This window comes from Oryzias latipes, chromosome 7 (genome assembly GCF_053564925.1).
Source record: "Oryzias latipes strain Hd-rR chromosome 7, Olatipes_Hd-rR_3.1".
Lineage (NCBI taxonomy): Eukaryota > Metazoa > Chordata > Actinopteri > Beloniformes > Adrianichthyidae > Oryzias > Oryzias latipes.
In genome coordinates, this window is record NC_136243.1 from 10,602,385 (window position 1) to 10,615,324 (window position 12,940).

The following is a 12,940-nucleotide window of genomic DNA, read 5'->3' on the forward strand; positions in this document are numbered from 1 at the left end:
CTGTCACAACCAGGAGAAACAAGAAAACATCCTCTGATAATTACCGCCCGTTTTACGGTTTACCCTCTCTTCACAGGCTATTCTTCTTTTAATCTTTTCTTTTTTAGTAATGGGGGGACTTAAGTGGAACTTGGGAGCCCTAAAACTCCTCAGCTGCTGCTGTGAGCGTCACTCCCACTCCCATCCCTCAGAGGAGGTTACCGGAGACTGACAGCTCCCTCCTGCCTGAACATCATTCAGTGGATCCTGAGCGGAGCAGCATCACACCCACTTCAGCGTCCTCCAAGCCCCGAACGCCGCAGCCTCCTCGAGCAGAAAACAAAGCTCTGTGCTGCCGACAGCTCAGAGTTAATCCCAACCTTAGCCGAGAAATAATGGCCCCCCTTCAGGACACGACAGCCCCACGCTGACCGCTCTCCCCCCTCTGCTGCTCAGCTCAGCGCAGCAGAGCAGCACAACCAGCAGAGGCTGGCTAAGACCCAGTGGATTGTGGGTAAATTGCTCTTAAAGGGACAGCTCACTGAGTTCAGAATTTAACACCTAACATATTCCAAGCAGGTGTCAGAGCTGTCGGAGTATGCATGCAGGTTTGATTCTCTAACATCAGGCGCAGACTTCTACGTGTTGCTTTAGCCCTTGTGCTATCTAATGGGGTCAAAATGACCCCACCCTTACATTGAGATGTTATCCCTACCATGACAAAGGTGGATAAAGGTGGAAAGATTTCATGTAATCCATGGACACCAGTGAAGATCACAAATCATTGAATAAAAAAGGTTCAGAGCACTGTCTCGTGGGTCTAGATGACCCAACTCCCAATGTTGAAGTGCCTAGGATAGCACAAGGGTTAGAGACGCCTGGACTCATTCAAGTGTTTACCTTTAGGTGGCAGCGTGAAGGCGTCTTTGATCTGGGTGAGGTACAGCACCATGGACAACTTGTCTATCTGACCGCTGTTGGCCAAGTCAGTGGGAGACATGACCGGAGGGATGCCCAGCTCCTTCTGCAGGACGCTGAAGGCCAGCTGGTTGTTGTGAACGCAGCTGGATTCATCCAGGGACGACATGTCACTGTGGGGGGAGGATCACGGTTCAGAGTTAATCTCATTGTGTCTCAACAAAGATCATCAAAAACTCCTTATAAAAATCGTCTAAGATTCTTTTGCTGTTTTTCACACTTTGCTGTGTGAAGAAAATACATTTGTTTATCTTGTTGAAGCAGGTTGAGGTTTGAGTACAAAACAATCCAACATTTCAGCCTTTGACCACAAAATAGTTTTTTTTTTTTTTTAACTATCTCAAAAACAGATTTTGTGTCCGTATGTCCAAATCTGACGGCCACAAACAAACCGGTGTGGGTCAATAGTAAATGGCATATACTTATATAGCGCCTTTCTTCCTACAAGGACAAAGCGCTTTACAGTCACAGACCCATTCACCCAGTCACACACACACACATTCACACACTGGTGGCCGCTCCACTGCCAAACACAGGCGCCCGCCTACCACCAGAAGCAAGGTGGGGTTCAGTGTCTTGCCCAAGGACACTTCGACTCATGGACGTGCAAGGCGGGAATCGAACCTGCAATCTTACGATTATGGGTCGACCGCCCTACCGCTGCACCACAGAGGTAAAGAAGTGTTTTTCTGACATAAAATTATTTCCACACATGTAAACACAATTTCTGTATTTATTAAAAAAAAAACTTTTATCACCTTTGATCTATTTTTACAGCGTTCCCAGCGGTCTTTTAAATAGGATTAAGCTGTTTTTAGGCAAAATTCTCAAACCGGTGTCGTTTAATTTCTAGGACATGTTTGTCTGCTTTTTTACGTGTTGCATAAAACGTTGGGAGTTCGCTAATGTGGCTAACGCTTCTAATGTAGCTAACCTGTAGCGTGTTTCAAAGAAGTTCTATAGTTACTGTGAACACAGTTAAAGTCTGACTTATGGACTTCTCTCTGACTCTTTTGAACATGTCAAAAACATCAAAAACACCATTTTAATCATAATGGTCTAAAATAATTAAAGTCTTTTCCTCAAGAAAATATTTTGTAAAAACAGAAACTCTCTGAAGCAATACTCAATATTCAATTCTCAAATCCAAGTGACTTTAATTCTTTATTTTAATTTAATTAAAAAAAGTTCTTGATGACATGATCCAGCATAAGTATCATCTACCCGATTTGAACAACAGGATGACTAAAAGCTTAACAGCTGGAGAGGGTTCAGTGGTCAGATCCACTCACATGAGATGAGGTCTGAAGTGGTGGATCAGAGCGCACAGGGCCAGCCCCGACCTCCACGACTGGCTAAAATCCTTCACCTTCACATTCTTGTAACTGCTGGTGTGTTGCTGGCACCACTTCAGCAGTTCCTCAAAACCGCTGACTAAATCTGAAAACGCAAGCAGACCGTCACAAAAGGAAGTCGAATGAATGTTTGCCTAAAACAATGTTGAGGGTCACTGATTCTATAACCGATCACACATCTCTGCTGGCTGTAAAATCTGCTTGGATGAAGGCTTACCTTGTGTTCCGTGGGAAGGTTTATCCTTAGGCGTCTTGCTCATGGGATGCGATTTATCCACATCATATAGGTTCTGCACCTTCAGTTAGAAATAGGACGCTTACTTTAAAATAACACATTTAAAATAATTGTTTAACTCTTCCGTGTTTAACTGAAGCCTTCATAGATTCTATTTCAGACAAAATTAAAATGCCGTCTTTCCGGCTCCAGATCTTTGCTATTCTTTAAGTAGATGAACGTCTGTGGCTGTCACAAAATACTTAAAGCTTCGTCTGCAGAACAAATCTGCCTCTCTGTTTGAGCCATCATGGCGACTGGCTGCAGTGTGGGTCAACACAGAGTACTTCTGACCTGGTTGGGTTGAATGGAGGACAGGTTGAGTCTCTGGTATCGGGTTTTGGGATCGAGGCTGTAGCCGGCGTACTTTTTGCTGGTGTTTTCCGGCGTGGTCTGGGAGAGCAGCTGGTAGACGCTCTCGCTGAAAGTGAGACAGAATCAATTGATCCACAAAAGTTCTGATGAGACTGAGATTTCAGTGCCTCTGCAAAGACAGCAAAGAACAGCGATCTCCAATCATGCAGTGCTTCTCATGACACCAATTGAGATTGAGAGCAATAATTATCAGTTTCCTGTGCACCTTAGAGCTTTCAGAAAATTGAATTACCGCTCAGCTAGGACCTTGAGGGGCGGGGCTCCCATGCCCCAGCTCCTAACCATCCATGCTGCATCAAAGGAAGCCAGAAAGCCACGGGCAATGCCGGTCCCCAGAGGCCAGAAGGGCTGCAAGGACAGGAGCACAAGAAGGCGCTTTAGAGCATCAACAAACCTCAGTAGTCAAAGAGGCAGAGTATCAGGAATCTCGCCCATGAGGACAATCACCACTGCTTCGCTCCTTCGGTTTTATTCTAGTAATTTTAAACAGGAAGACACAAGTCTGGTATCCACAGTCATGGACAGATGTTTAAGCTAAATATAAACACGGAGGAAAGTAGGGTTTTTGCTAATGCTAATAAGAAAGAAGATGAAGAGATGTTGACTTAATGCTAAAACTATAAACACATCTAGCATCTAAACTGAAGCCTTAGGCTACGTTCACACTGCAGGCTGAAACGACCCAATTCCTAATTTTTTGCCCCTAAGCGGCCCAATTCCGATCTTTTCATGACAGTCTGAATGACACAGATCCGATCTTTTCAATTGCGACCCAGGCCCCGTGGGTTGCCGTCCTGATTCCGAATTGTAGCCGTTCTTTTCAAATGCGACCGCCGTCTGACCGGCCAGGCGACTTGATTCCGAACCGTACGTCATCGACACGCAACAAACGTCATCATTTTGCGTTGAAGTAGGCGGGAACGAGAACGTAAACATCAACCATGGTGGACGATGCTGCTGAGACCAGTCAGTGGAAGGGAAGGGAGGTCACTGATTGGATTAATATTTGGGGTGATCGCTCTTTTCAGGCCAAACTCCAGGGCTCTTATCGCAACTGGGCGGTTTTTGAAAAAATTTCCAGATAAATGGCAGAGCGTGGTGTTGAACCTTTACCGCGATAACTTTTTTTTTCTTTCTCCCCTTTGACCGTGCTCAAGCGCGGGGGACCCGAGGCGATCCTCCTCCTCCTCCCTGTTCTGATCCTTAGATTCTCCAGAACGGGTTAATAAAGAGTCCATAGCATTTATTCTGGGGGAAACCTTCTTTTATTACCGTCATCCTTCCTCCGTAACACACAACATGAATGCGCGCCCACACTGCCCCCCCCTATTCTCTATCGCGGCACGCGCTTGCACACACACACACGCAGGCGCGCGGCCCCAACACATGCACATTTCCTTTCTTCAACAGTGGGTACTGACGATCCCGACTCCATTGCCTTCTTAAAATGAGAATTTGTAATTGTGCTGCTCCTTCGTGAAAATAAATTTAATATTACAAAAAGAGCTCCGCTTTTGACAACACTGTTGTTGACATCCATTGTTAACGTTGGCTCCGCAAACAACAAGTGACGTCGTTCACCGTTGAGTATTCTTCTGGCTTCTGCGCATGCGGGTCTCGTTTGGGTCGTGTCACGGTCACACTGGAGATCACAAAAGTACACTCGTCTAATTTCCTCATTTCTAACAGTCATGCAAGCGCACACTTATCAAGTGAACGGCACTAAGGTGTGCAGTCCACACGATTTAGAAAAAATAATAAATTTGTACAATGCGCCTGTATTTCATCTACTTTCCCCTTACATGTGGTATTAGGAAAAGTGTTTACTATGACCTGTTCTCTGCAGCATGCTCATTGAAAACCCCCCACACATGACTGTTTTCAGGCTACGGGCTCACTGAGCAGTCTACTACCTTGATACTTTGTGCAGGCCCTATGCAGGTTTGACCATTTTTCACTTGCAGACTGCCTATATCCACCCGTAAGCGTTGTTGTGACTTAAGCTTAACGTTTTGTTTCAGGATTGCACTAAAAATGGTTGTTTTTAGCTTAAACCTCAAACTTGAACTCTGGAAAACAACAGAACAACAGTTACTGTACAAAGAACTGGTCCGTTCCTGTGGATCCTGTAACTTTTCTATAAACGTAACAAAGAGTTCCTCAGCTTTAGTGCTGATTGCAGATCCTGTAGAAACAGACCATGATGCATTGAATCAATGCAGAAGAGCATTCTTCTTTTAAAATGGTCCTGTTCAAACATTTTTGGGGCGTCCCTCAAGGATCAGCTCTGGGACTGCTTATTTTTCCTCAAATGAAGTTTAGATTTAATAAATTCATTAAGATAAAAAACATTATAAAAGGTTAGTTGTAGAAAACTACTATCAACTTATATTCATAGTTATATTTTAAGACGATATGTAAATGGAGAAATAAGTATTTGTGTAAATATATGTCTATGTGAGCACATTTAAATTACTGCGCAGAGATAAACACCAATCAATATTGAACTAAATCCTTCTGCAGTTATTCATCTGGCATTTTTAAGCTGTTTTTTTGTAGATCATTAGCTGTTGCTACATTGGTAAATAATTGATATAGCTTTAAATGAACTTTATTTCAAACTTTAAACACTTAATTTTTAACTAATCATAGCCCTACAAACACAAATAAAAAGTCAATGATAAATAAGTCAAAGATTCCAACCCCACTGGTAAATTAAATCTAAAGAAAATCTAAGAAAAGTGGTCTTACCAAAAATTCTTATTTTAGGAAAAAATTCTAGTCACTAAGACATGTTTTTGTCTAAACTTAGATTATTTTGCTATTGAAAAACTATATCATTTTTCTTGCAAAACAGAAAATAAGACATTTTTCTTTCTTTTTACTTTCTTAATGATTCAGCTTTTGCAGTTTGCCACAAAAGATTCTGAAAAAAACAAACAAACAAACAAAGTTGCCCAAAATTGGGCCCAAAATTTCGAACAAAAGCGTCCGCTAAATGACAAAAAAATATAAAATATACAAAAGCCATGTTGTGGAGCAAAACTCTGTGTTTTTTCTCTCATTCAATTCCTTTGAATCCTGTTTTCAGAAACGGCAAATGCTAAGATGGAGACTTGAAAACCAGTGTGGTCACATTTACTTCTCCTTTACAGTTTCTAGCCTGGTCCGAGCAGAATAGATTTTCTTAGTCAAAAGTGTTGGTTTTTTAAGAAAAAAGCAAAACAGTCAGTGGAAAAATGGAAAATGTGCTTAAAATAACTTGTAAACGCATTTTCCTACCTCCACCAGACAGTCTCCCACAAGACCCATCAACAGCCTCTTGTTCCTCCTTTCCCTGACCAGAGATGCATTCTCGGCACGGTGCATGCACGTAAAGTCAAACATCGCCACGTCTGGCTTCCCTGAAGGAGTCCTGGCAAACTCCAGGTCAGACAGGTTGCCTCCAGTGGAGAAGTGGGCAGCCTCTTTGGCATAGCGGTGCAAAGCGCTGTCATCCACGTTTGCTGGAGCCAGCAGCTGCAGCACGTCGCTGCTGTCCTGCAGACAAAACAGATGACTCACGACACACCGTCTGACATGGCGCAGCATCCATTATGCCAGCTCTTTGCCCCCAGGTTGGCAAGAGAAGCCGACTTGATTGACACTTTATCTGCTGCTTGCCTTTAAAGCCAAGAGGCAAAAGCTCATGCCAAGAAGAAGAAGCTCTCCAAAGCTTTTTTTTTTTCCTTCCTTGTTTTTAATAATGGATGAGTTGTTCTCACCTGCTTAATGACCCCCTTTTCCAGCAAACTCTTCCTCTTGGCAGTCATGACAAAGTAGTGGGTGTCGTCTTTGTAGTAGACAATATTCTCCAAATCAATACCTGGAAAGAAAGGAAGAAAGAAAGGCCGTCAGGCCAAGCAGATGCAATGGAAAAATCAAAGCAGGGGGAGACAAAAATTGGATCCAGCAAGAACAGAAACAGTTTTTAAAGCTGTGACCGCGGTTTCCTTGGATTGGATCGCTTGGAAAGGTTAAATGAAACGGGGAAAGAAAACTGAAATGGAGCCCTTTTGGGTCACTGGGTCATTTGAACACAATGTAAACAAAGTGAATCCATTATAAAGGATTTATCCTTTACCTTTGATGTACGCTGACATGCGACACTTAATGTTTAGTAAACACTTTGCATTTTCTGTCCATATGCAACACTTTAAGTAAATGCTCGACACTCAGCGCTAATATGAAACACTTTGTTAGTAAAGCGTTACAAATTAGCAAAGAGCTGCTTTTCTTAGTTTCAGAATCTCTTGACGATTCTGTCAATTCCATAAATATTTGAAGAGTTATGGTAATTAAAAGATCGTCAACACTGGAGCTAAAGTTCAGAGGTTAAAGGGTTGAAGAAGCAACATATTTTTGTACTGGAACCTACTATTTAAACATGGCCCTAGATCATGGATTCGTTTTCCAATTGTTTTGATGTGAATTGCTGCATATCGGCCTGCATTCATACTGTAGTGGACTGCACCAGGATTCACTTGCAAATACACAAGACCGAAGGGGCAGGGAAGCTGTTGGGATTTGGCCTAACTCTGGTGTGGACCAAGCAGTTCGCTGTGGAAGTGCCCTTAAATGAAGCGTTTGTACCCGTCTGGGTCAGCAGATCCTTGAAGAACTTTTGGTTATAGATGCGGGCCACGCCGCTGATCTCTGGCACTTTGACCTCGGCTGCTGTGTTTCTGTTGATGAAGTTGGCGGTGATGCCGATAGCCAGCTTTCCTCTCAGCTCTTTGCGCTTAAAACCTACAAGTTTGAAAAAAAAAAGAAAAGAAAAGAGTGCTATAAAAGGAAAACAGTCATTATGAACAATCAAAAGAAAAAGTCAACCTGTCTGTTCATGCAAGCCCTTTCAACACTGATGTGTTCCTTAGCAAATAAGGGGAAGTGACTGAGTTTAAGGCCATATAAGTGTTTGTCTCACCATTGGGGACAAACCTGCCCCCCCCAGCAGAAATAAAGACATCAAACTGAAAGGCTGCAGCAGGATGGGACTCAGGCTGCAGTTTGGCCATCCAACCTAAGAGACAGACAGCAGAGAGCGTGTTCTTTATCCCAAACAACCTTACTGCCTTTCTTTGGAACTACAAAACCACAAGGAAAAATGTTTAAGGCATTCGATTTTAAAGGTGCTACCATTCTCTCCAGAGGGTTCTATGAAGCCTTGAAAGTCCACTCCGGTGTGCACCTCCACCCCGAGGAGGAGAGACACTTTCAGAAGTATTAACTGCAGCTGACGAATACCTGAAAACACACATTATAAACATGACTGGTTTTGATTTTGCTATGGAGTTTCGGTGGTCTGGAAGAACTTCCGTTCTCACCACAGCCTCAAATAACCTGTTCATGCTTTCCTTCTGAACGTTTGACACTTGACTTTCAAAGCCACCTACTGATGTGGTCCAGAGATCCGGAGCAGAATTTGCCGTAGAACTTTTTGGCTCCGAGCTCGCGGAGGTCGTAGATTGTGAAGGGCCACAGGTGGAGAACATTGTTCCTGGAGAAGTCCTCCCTTTTCTCCACCAGCACCACCTGGGCTCCCAGCAGAGAGAGCTCAATGGCTGTTCTCAGCCCACAAGGTCCAGCACCCAACACCAGACACTGGAGGGGGGACAACAGGAACAAACATGTAAAAGGAAAAAACAAGCAAAGAAAAAAATGACATTAATAGAAAATTGTAAAATCAATTTGATTGATTGGTAGATTTGGTGTATTTCTAACAATTTTGGTCAAAAAACAAAAGGGAAAAGGCAAGGTAAGGGTTAATGGGAGACGAAGTACGCATTATCACTTTTTAACGCACGCCGTGGAAGCCTAAACCGTCCTCCGCGTTGCTTCAGCGAAGTGCGTTAAAAAGTGATAATGCATACTTCGAAGGCCATTAACCCGCTTATACCATGGTCACTTACAAAAGAAATAAATAGTAACGCGTTTTTAGTCCTTAATTCTTGTTTTTTTTTTCCAATTTGGATCGCTTTTCTCACAAAAAACAGAAGTGGTGCGGCGAGCCGCGCGGCACCACGCAACAAATAGTTCGCGTTGTGCCGCACTACCACTGCAGTCAAGTTTTGGCGCTATATATATATATATATATATATATATATATATATATATATATATATATATATATATATATATATATATATATATATATATATATATAAATAAATTGATGCTTTTTTCAACCCATCGGAAAGATCAGCATATATATATATGATTTCCGATGGGTTAAATAAAGCATCAGTTCAGAGAGAAAGTTCTCCTCTTACCGCTTGTTTTTGTCCAAATGATGAAGCAAAAGGTTGTTTTAAAGAAGCCGTCGCAGTGATACAAAAAAATTTAAGCTAGGTGACTGGAACTTCTTTTTTCACCGTTAGGTTATCCTGTGGTTTATCATGTGGTTTATCACTTTTTAATGCACACCAAGCAGCCAATTAGAATCGAGTATTCACCCAGACCATGGTATAAAACGATATATTAACTCTTTTTAAAATATTAATTGATAAATTGACTAGAAAATAAAAGAAAAAATGCCTATTTTCATTTATCTTATTTAACTTTTTTTTTTAAAATCTTATTTAAAAAAAAATTTTAACCAGGAGGAACAGTTGAGGACAAATTTTCATTTCCATGTTTGCACCTCTACACACAGGACACCATCAATCCAGGAAATAGATTGATTGTTAAACAAAGTTTGATTAATAGCTGAAGATCTACCGATAAATATGTTTTGCTATGGAAAATGACCCTGTAACTTTTGGCCCGTCTATTCAGAGAGCCGTGTATGGGAACAAATAAGGATCAGCTCAAAGTGAATGAAAAACCAGACTGTAGATGTGAAAAAAGAATTTAAATTTGAAGAAAAACAGAAAACTTAATTAAAAAAACAAAACTATCAACCTAAAACTGGTACCAAATGAAAATCATGTTTTTTTTGCAAACCCTTTTTATTTTGTTTAACTTTTGTTTTTTCCATTTCTCTCCATCTTTGTTTTTAGTTTGTAATTTACATTTTCAATTTCAACTTTTGATTTTCTGAGTTCAGCCTTTCTAATTCTAAGAAAAGAAAAACAAAGTGCAGTTAAACACATAAGATGTTCGATTGGCCTTTCCGAGTGTCAATCAAGTGACGTATTTCATGGGGAGGGTGATGATCCATCTAGATGTTTTCGAAATACATTCTTATTTTTTGTTTATTTATCTTTGATGGCCTGAGATCTACCGTCACATCTCGATGTAATGAGCAGCAACCTGTTCTAGATCAACTGGGCATTACTGTGAACCTGGTTCCTCCTTTTGGGAAATGTTCTTTTGAACGACCTCTGACTGGCTCAGACCAGGTCAACACAAAACAAAAGACACGCAACACCACATGCTTATTTTCCCATCGACCTCAATGACCTCATCCAGAAATGTTTGCACTTCCAGAACCTCAGAGATAAAATATTTGCATAAGTAAAAGATAAAAAAAAAGAAATGAATGTTTTTACAATCAGTTCAGATGTTGTTTGACAAACTCTCTGATAGGAAAGCAACTAAGACAACCACCAACTCTGTTTATACATAACAGTGATTGTATGTTATGCTTGGATCACTGCTGCTTTACAATCATTGTGAAAAAGCAGGTTTATTGTGTGTCTGAGGTTTAAAAGAAACCCTTCACAGGGCAGCCATGCTGAATTTAGCTGCAGACACACTGAAACCTTTACGGTCTTTGTGCTGCTCATGGCCACGTTAGCCAATGTTAACACTAGCTGCATTTACATGGACAAAAGTAATCGGAATAAACGCCTGATCAGAATAAAAATGTGTCATGGAAACACGCAAATCGGAATAGATAGATAAAACTTTATTAATCTCACAAGGGAGAAATTCAGGTGTCTGGCAGCAAAACACACACAGTAAATAACAATAAAATAACAGTTACGTCCTCTGCCCCGATTAGATTCACTGGTGGGTTATGCTTATTGCTGATCCGATCGTGGTGTATATATACAGTTTTTTCCCCGATTGTAGGCCACTACTGCGCTGGTTTTACGTCATGCATAGACAGTGTGACACTCCAGAGGAGGCTTTGGAGCAGGGGGCCAATGGTGCCCCGCGGGAAGATTTTTTGTGGCCCTCAATAAAAGAGCCAGAGCGGGTTCCTTTGAGGAAAACGTTGTGTTAGCGAGAAGAAAAGGCGCTTTCAAGCTAAGTGGACAAATGTTTACTTTGTTGTTCCTAAAAGGCTGGATAAAGTCATGTACTTTATTTGCAAGCAGGTAAATGCAATGCTCAAAGAATTCAATAAAAATCATCACTATGTTACAAAACATAAGAACTATGACAAAGGAGCACAACGATAAGATCCAACAACTACAACGAGGCTATGCTGTACAGCAGATGTTTACAAAAATGGCTAAATCCAGTGAAGCTGTGACAGAAGCTAGCTACGTTGTGGCTTTGGAAATGGTCCGGCGTAGCAAGCCCTTAAGTGACGGGGAGTTTGTAAAAAGAATGTATGCTGAAAGTAGCTGACATTGTTTGTCCAGAACAAAAGAAAAAGTTTGAAGAAATAGGTCTATCAAATGATACAATTAGTAGACGAGTAGAAGATCTGGACAGCAACTGGGAAAACATCTGGTTAACTGTACAAATGACACTTGGTCATTAAAGTTATCAAAAACAACGTTGTCTGTTTATCCTTTTTTTTCCCCCAAAAGAATTGGCCCCCAGCTTAATGTCGGGTTCCTAATTTGGCCCTCCGCTACAAAAACGTTGAGAACCCCTGCTATGGAGTAACCGCAGCTAATGATCTTTTTATTCGGCTACGTTATCATGCACCTCCATGTAAAAGCTTCACTGATACCTAAAACAGACTCGGTAGTGTGGTAACATTTACCGTCTGCTGTCACTCAGAGGGCTGTCATTTATTATCTAAGGTCAAAAGGGACAATCCTTAAAAAAAAGCCATAAAAATGTGAACTTTTATGGGCAAACCATCCATAATTATGTGACATGCCTTTAAAAATGAAAGTTTGGAATTGTCCCGCCCCCTAAGAATGATTGGAAAAACCTGTTCTTCCACCTGATATCATCTCTGTCGTATTTATTTACAGTTAATCTCAAGATGGTGTGGATTTTCCTGAAAAACAGTCTCAGTAATATCATCAAATAGGGAAAAAAAAAGCTTAAAGATAAAATCACTGATATTTTTAGTCTCACCTTCAAAATAAAATAAAACTAAAAAAAGGCTAATGAAGGTGAAAAAAAAGACAGTACCTTGTTGTTGCTGCAGGCCTTCCCTTGCTGGTAATCTTCATGGGAAGCTCTTTTGTCCAGCTTGGTCCACAAAGCTTTGGCCTTCCAGTAGTTCAGTCTCTCTTTTAACTTGCTGTAGAAACTCCTGTAGTCTTTGGGATCGAGCTTCAGCTGCACACACAGATCGCTGAAGTGCTGCTTCACCTCCTGACACGTCTTGGCTTGGATGAAAAGGTCAAACGTAGCATGGGAAGCGTTGGCAGACTCCTGGTTGGCCATGGCGTCTTTTTCAGGAGGCCTCAGCGTTCAGTAGAAAACTGTGAAGGAGGGAGATAGATGAAGGTGTTAGTACCTCCCACCTTGATTAACCTCCCTGTGGGGTGTGTTGACTGTAAATGATCAAAGTCTTGTTTGCACTTTTACAGGTTCCTGACAGCAGTTCCACCTCCTGTGCTGCAGAAAGTCCCCGTTCTCACGTCTCCTAAATATAGTCATAGAGCTCGAGCGCCGACTAGTCACCTGGCCCGCTGCGTCATTATCAACCCCCTGGTAAGTTGCTTTGGTGGTTTCCTGTGTTTTTCTTTTATGACTTGTTTGTGCCGAGCAGTCCGCCCCGAGCTGATGACTCACTCACTTCTCATCCACAGCTGACTCGCAGGAGGAGAAGGCAAAGGGTCCAAACTGGACTCCATGT

The 12,940-nt window shown here is 41.7% G+C and overlaps 1 protein-coding gene across 8 annotated transcripts in view; it reads right to left on the bottom strand.

Moving 5' to 3' along the window:
- The window catches only part of mical1 (microtubule associated monooxygenase, calponin and LIM domain containing 1), a 32,286-nt gene that overhangs the window by 13,439 nt on the left and 5,907 nt on the right, over positions 1-12,940 (bottom strand). For all 8 annotated transcript variants that reach the window (XM_078949807.1, XM_011477605.4, XM_011477606.4 and 5 more), the window contains 12 exons: positions 12,268-12,563; positions 8,397-8,604; positions 8,140-8,247; positions 7,928-8,023; positions 7,594-7,749; positions 6,726-6,826; positions 6,244-6,501; positions 3,194-3,309; positions 2,881-3,007; positions 2,530-2,608; positions 2,250-2,397; positions 880-1,070 (listed from right to left, as the gene is read on the bottom strand). In XM_078949807.1, the coding sequence (XP_078805933.1) occupies positions 880-1,070; positions 2,250-2,397; positions 2,530-2,608; positions 2,881-3,007; positions 3,194-3,309; positions 6,244-6,501; positions 6,726-6,826; positions 7,594-7,749; positions 7,928-8,023; positions 8,140-8,247; positions 8,397-8,604; positions 12,268-12,525 (1,846 nt within the window). In that variant the 5' untranslated portion in view covers positions 12,526-12,563. The remainder of the gene's footprint in view (positions 1-879; positions 1,071-2,249; positions 2,398-2,529; positions 2,609-2,880; positions 3,008-3,193; positions 3,310-6,243; positions 6,502-6,725; positions 6,827-7,593; positions 7,750-7,927; positions 8,024-8,139; positions 8,248-8,396; positions 8,605-12,267; positions 12,564-12,940) is intronic.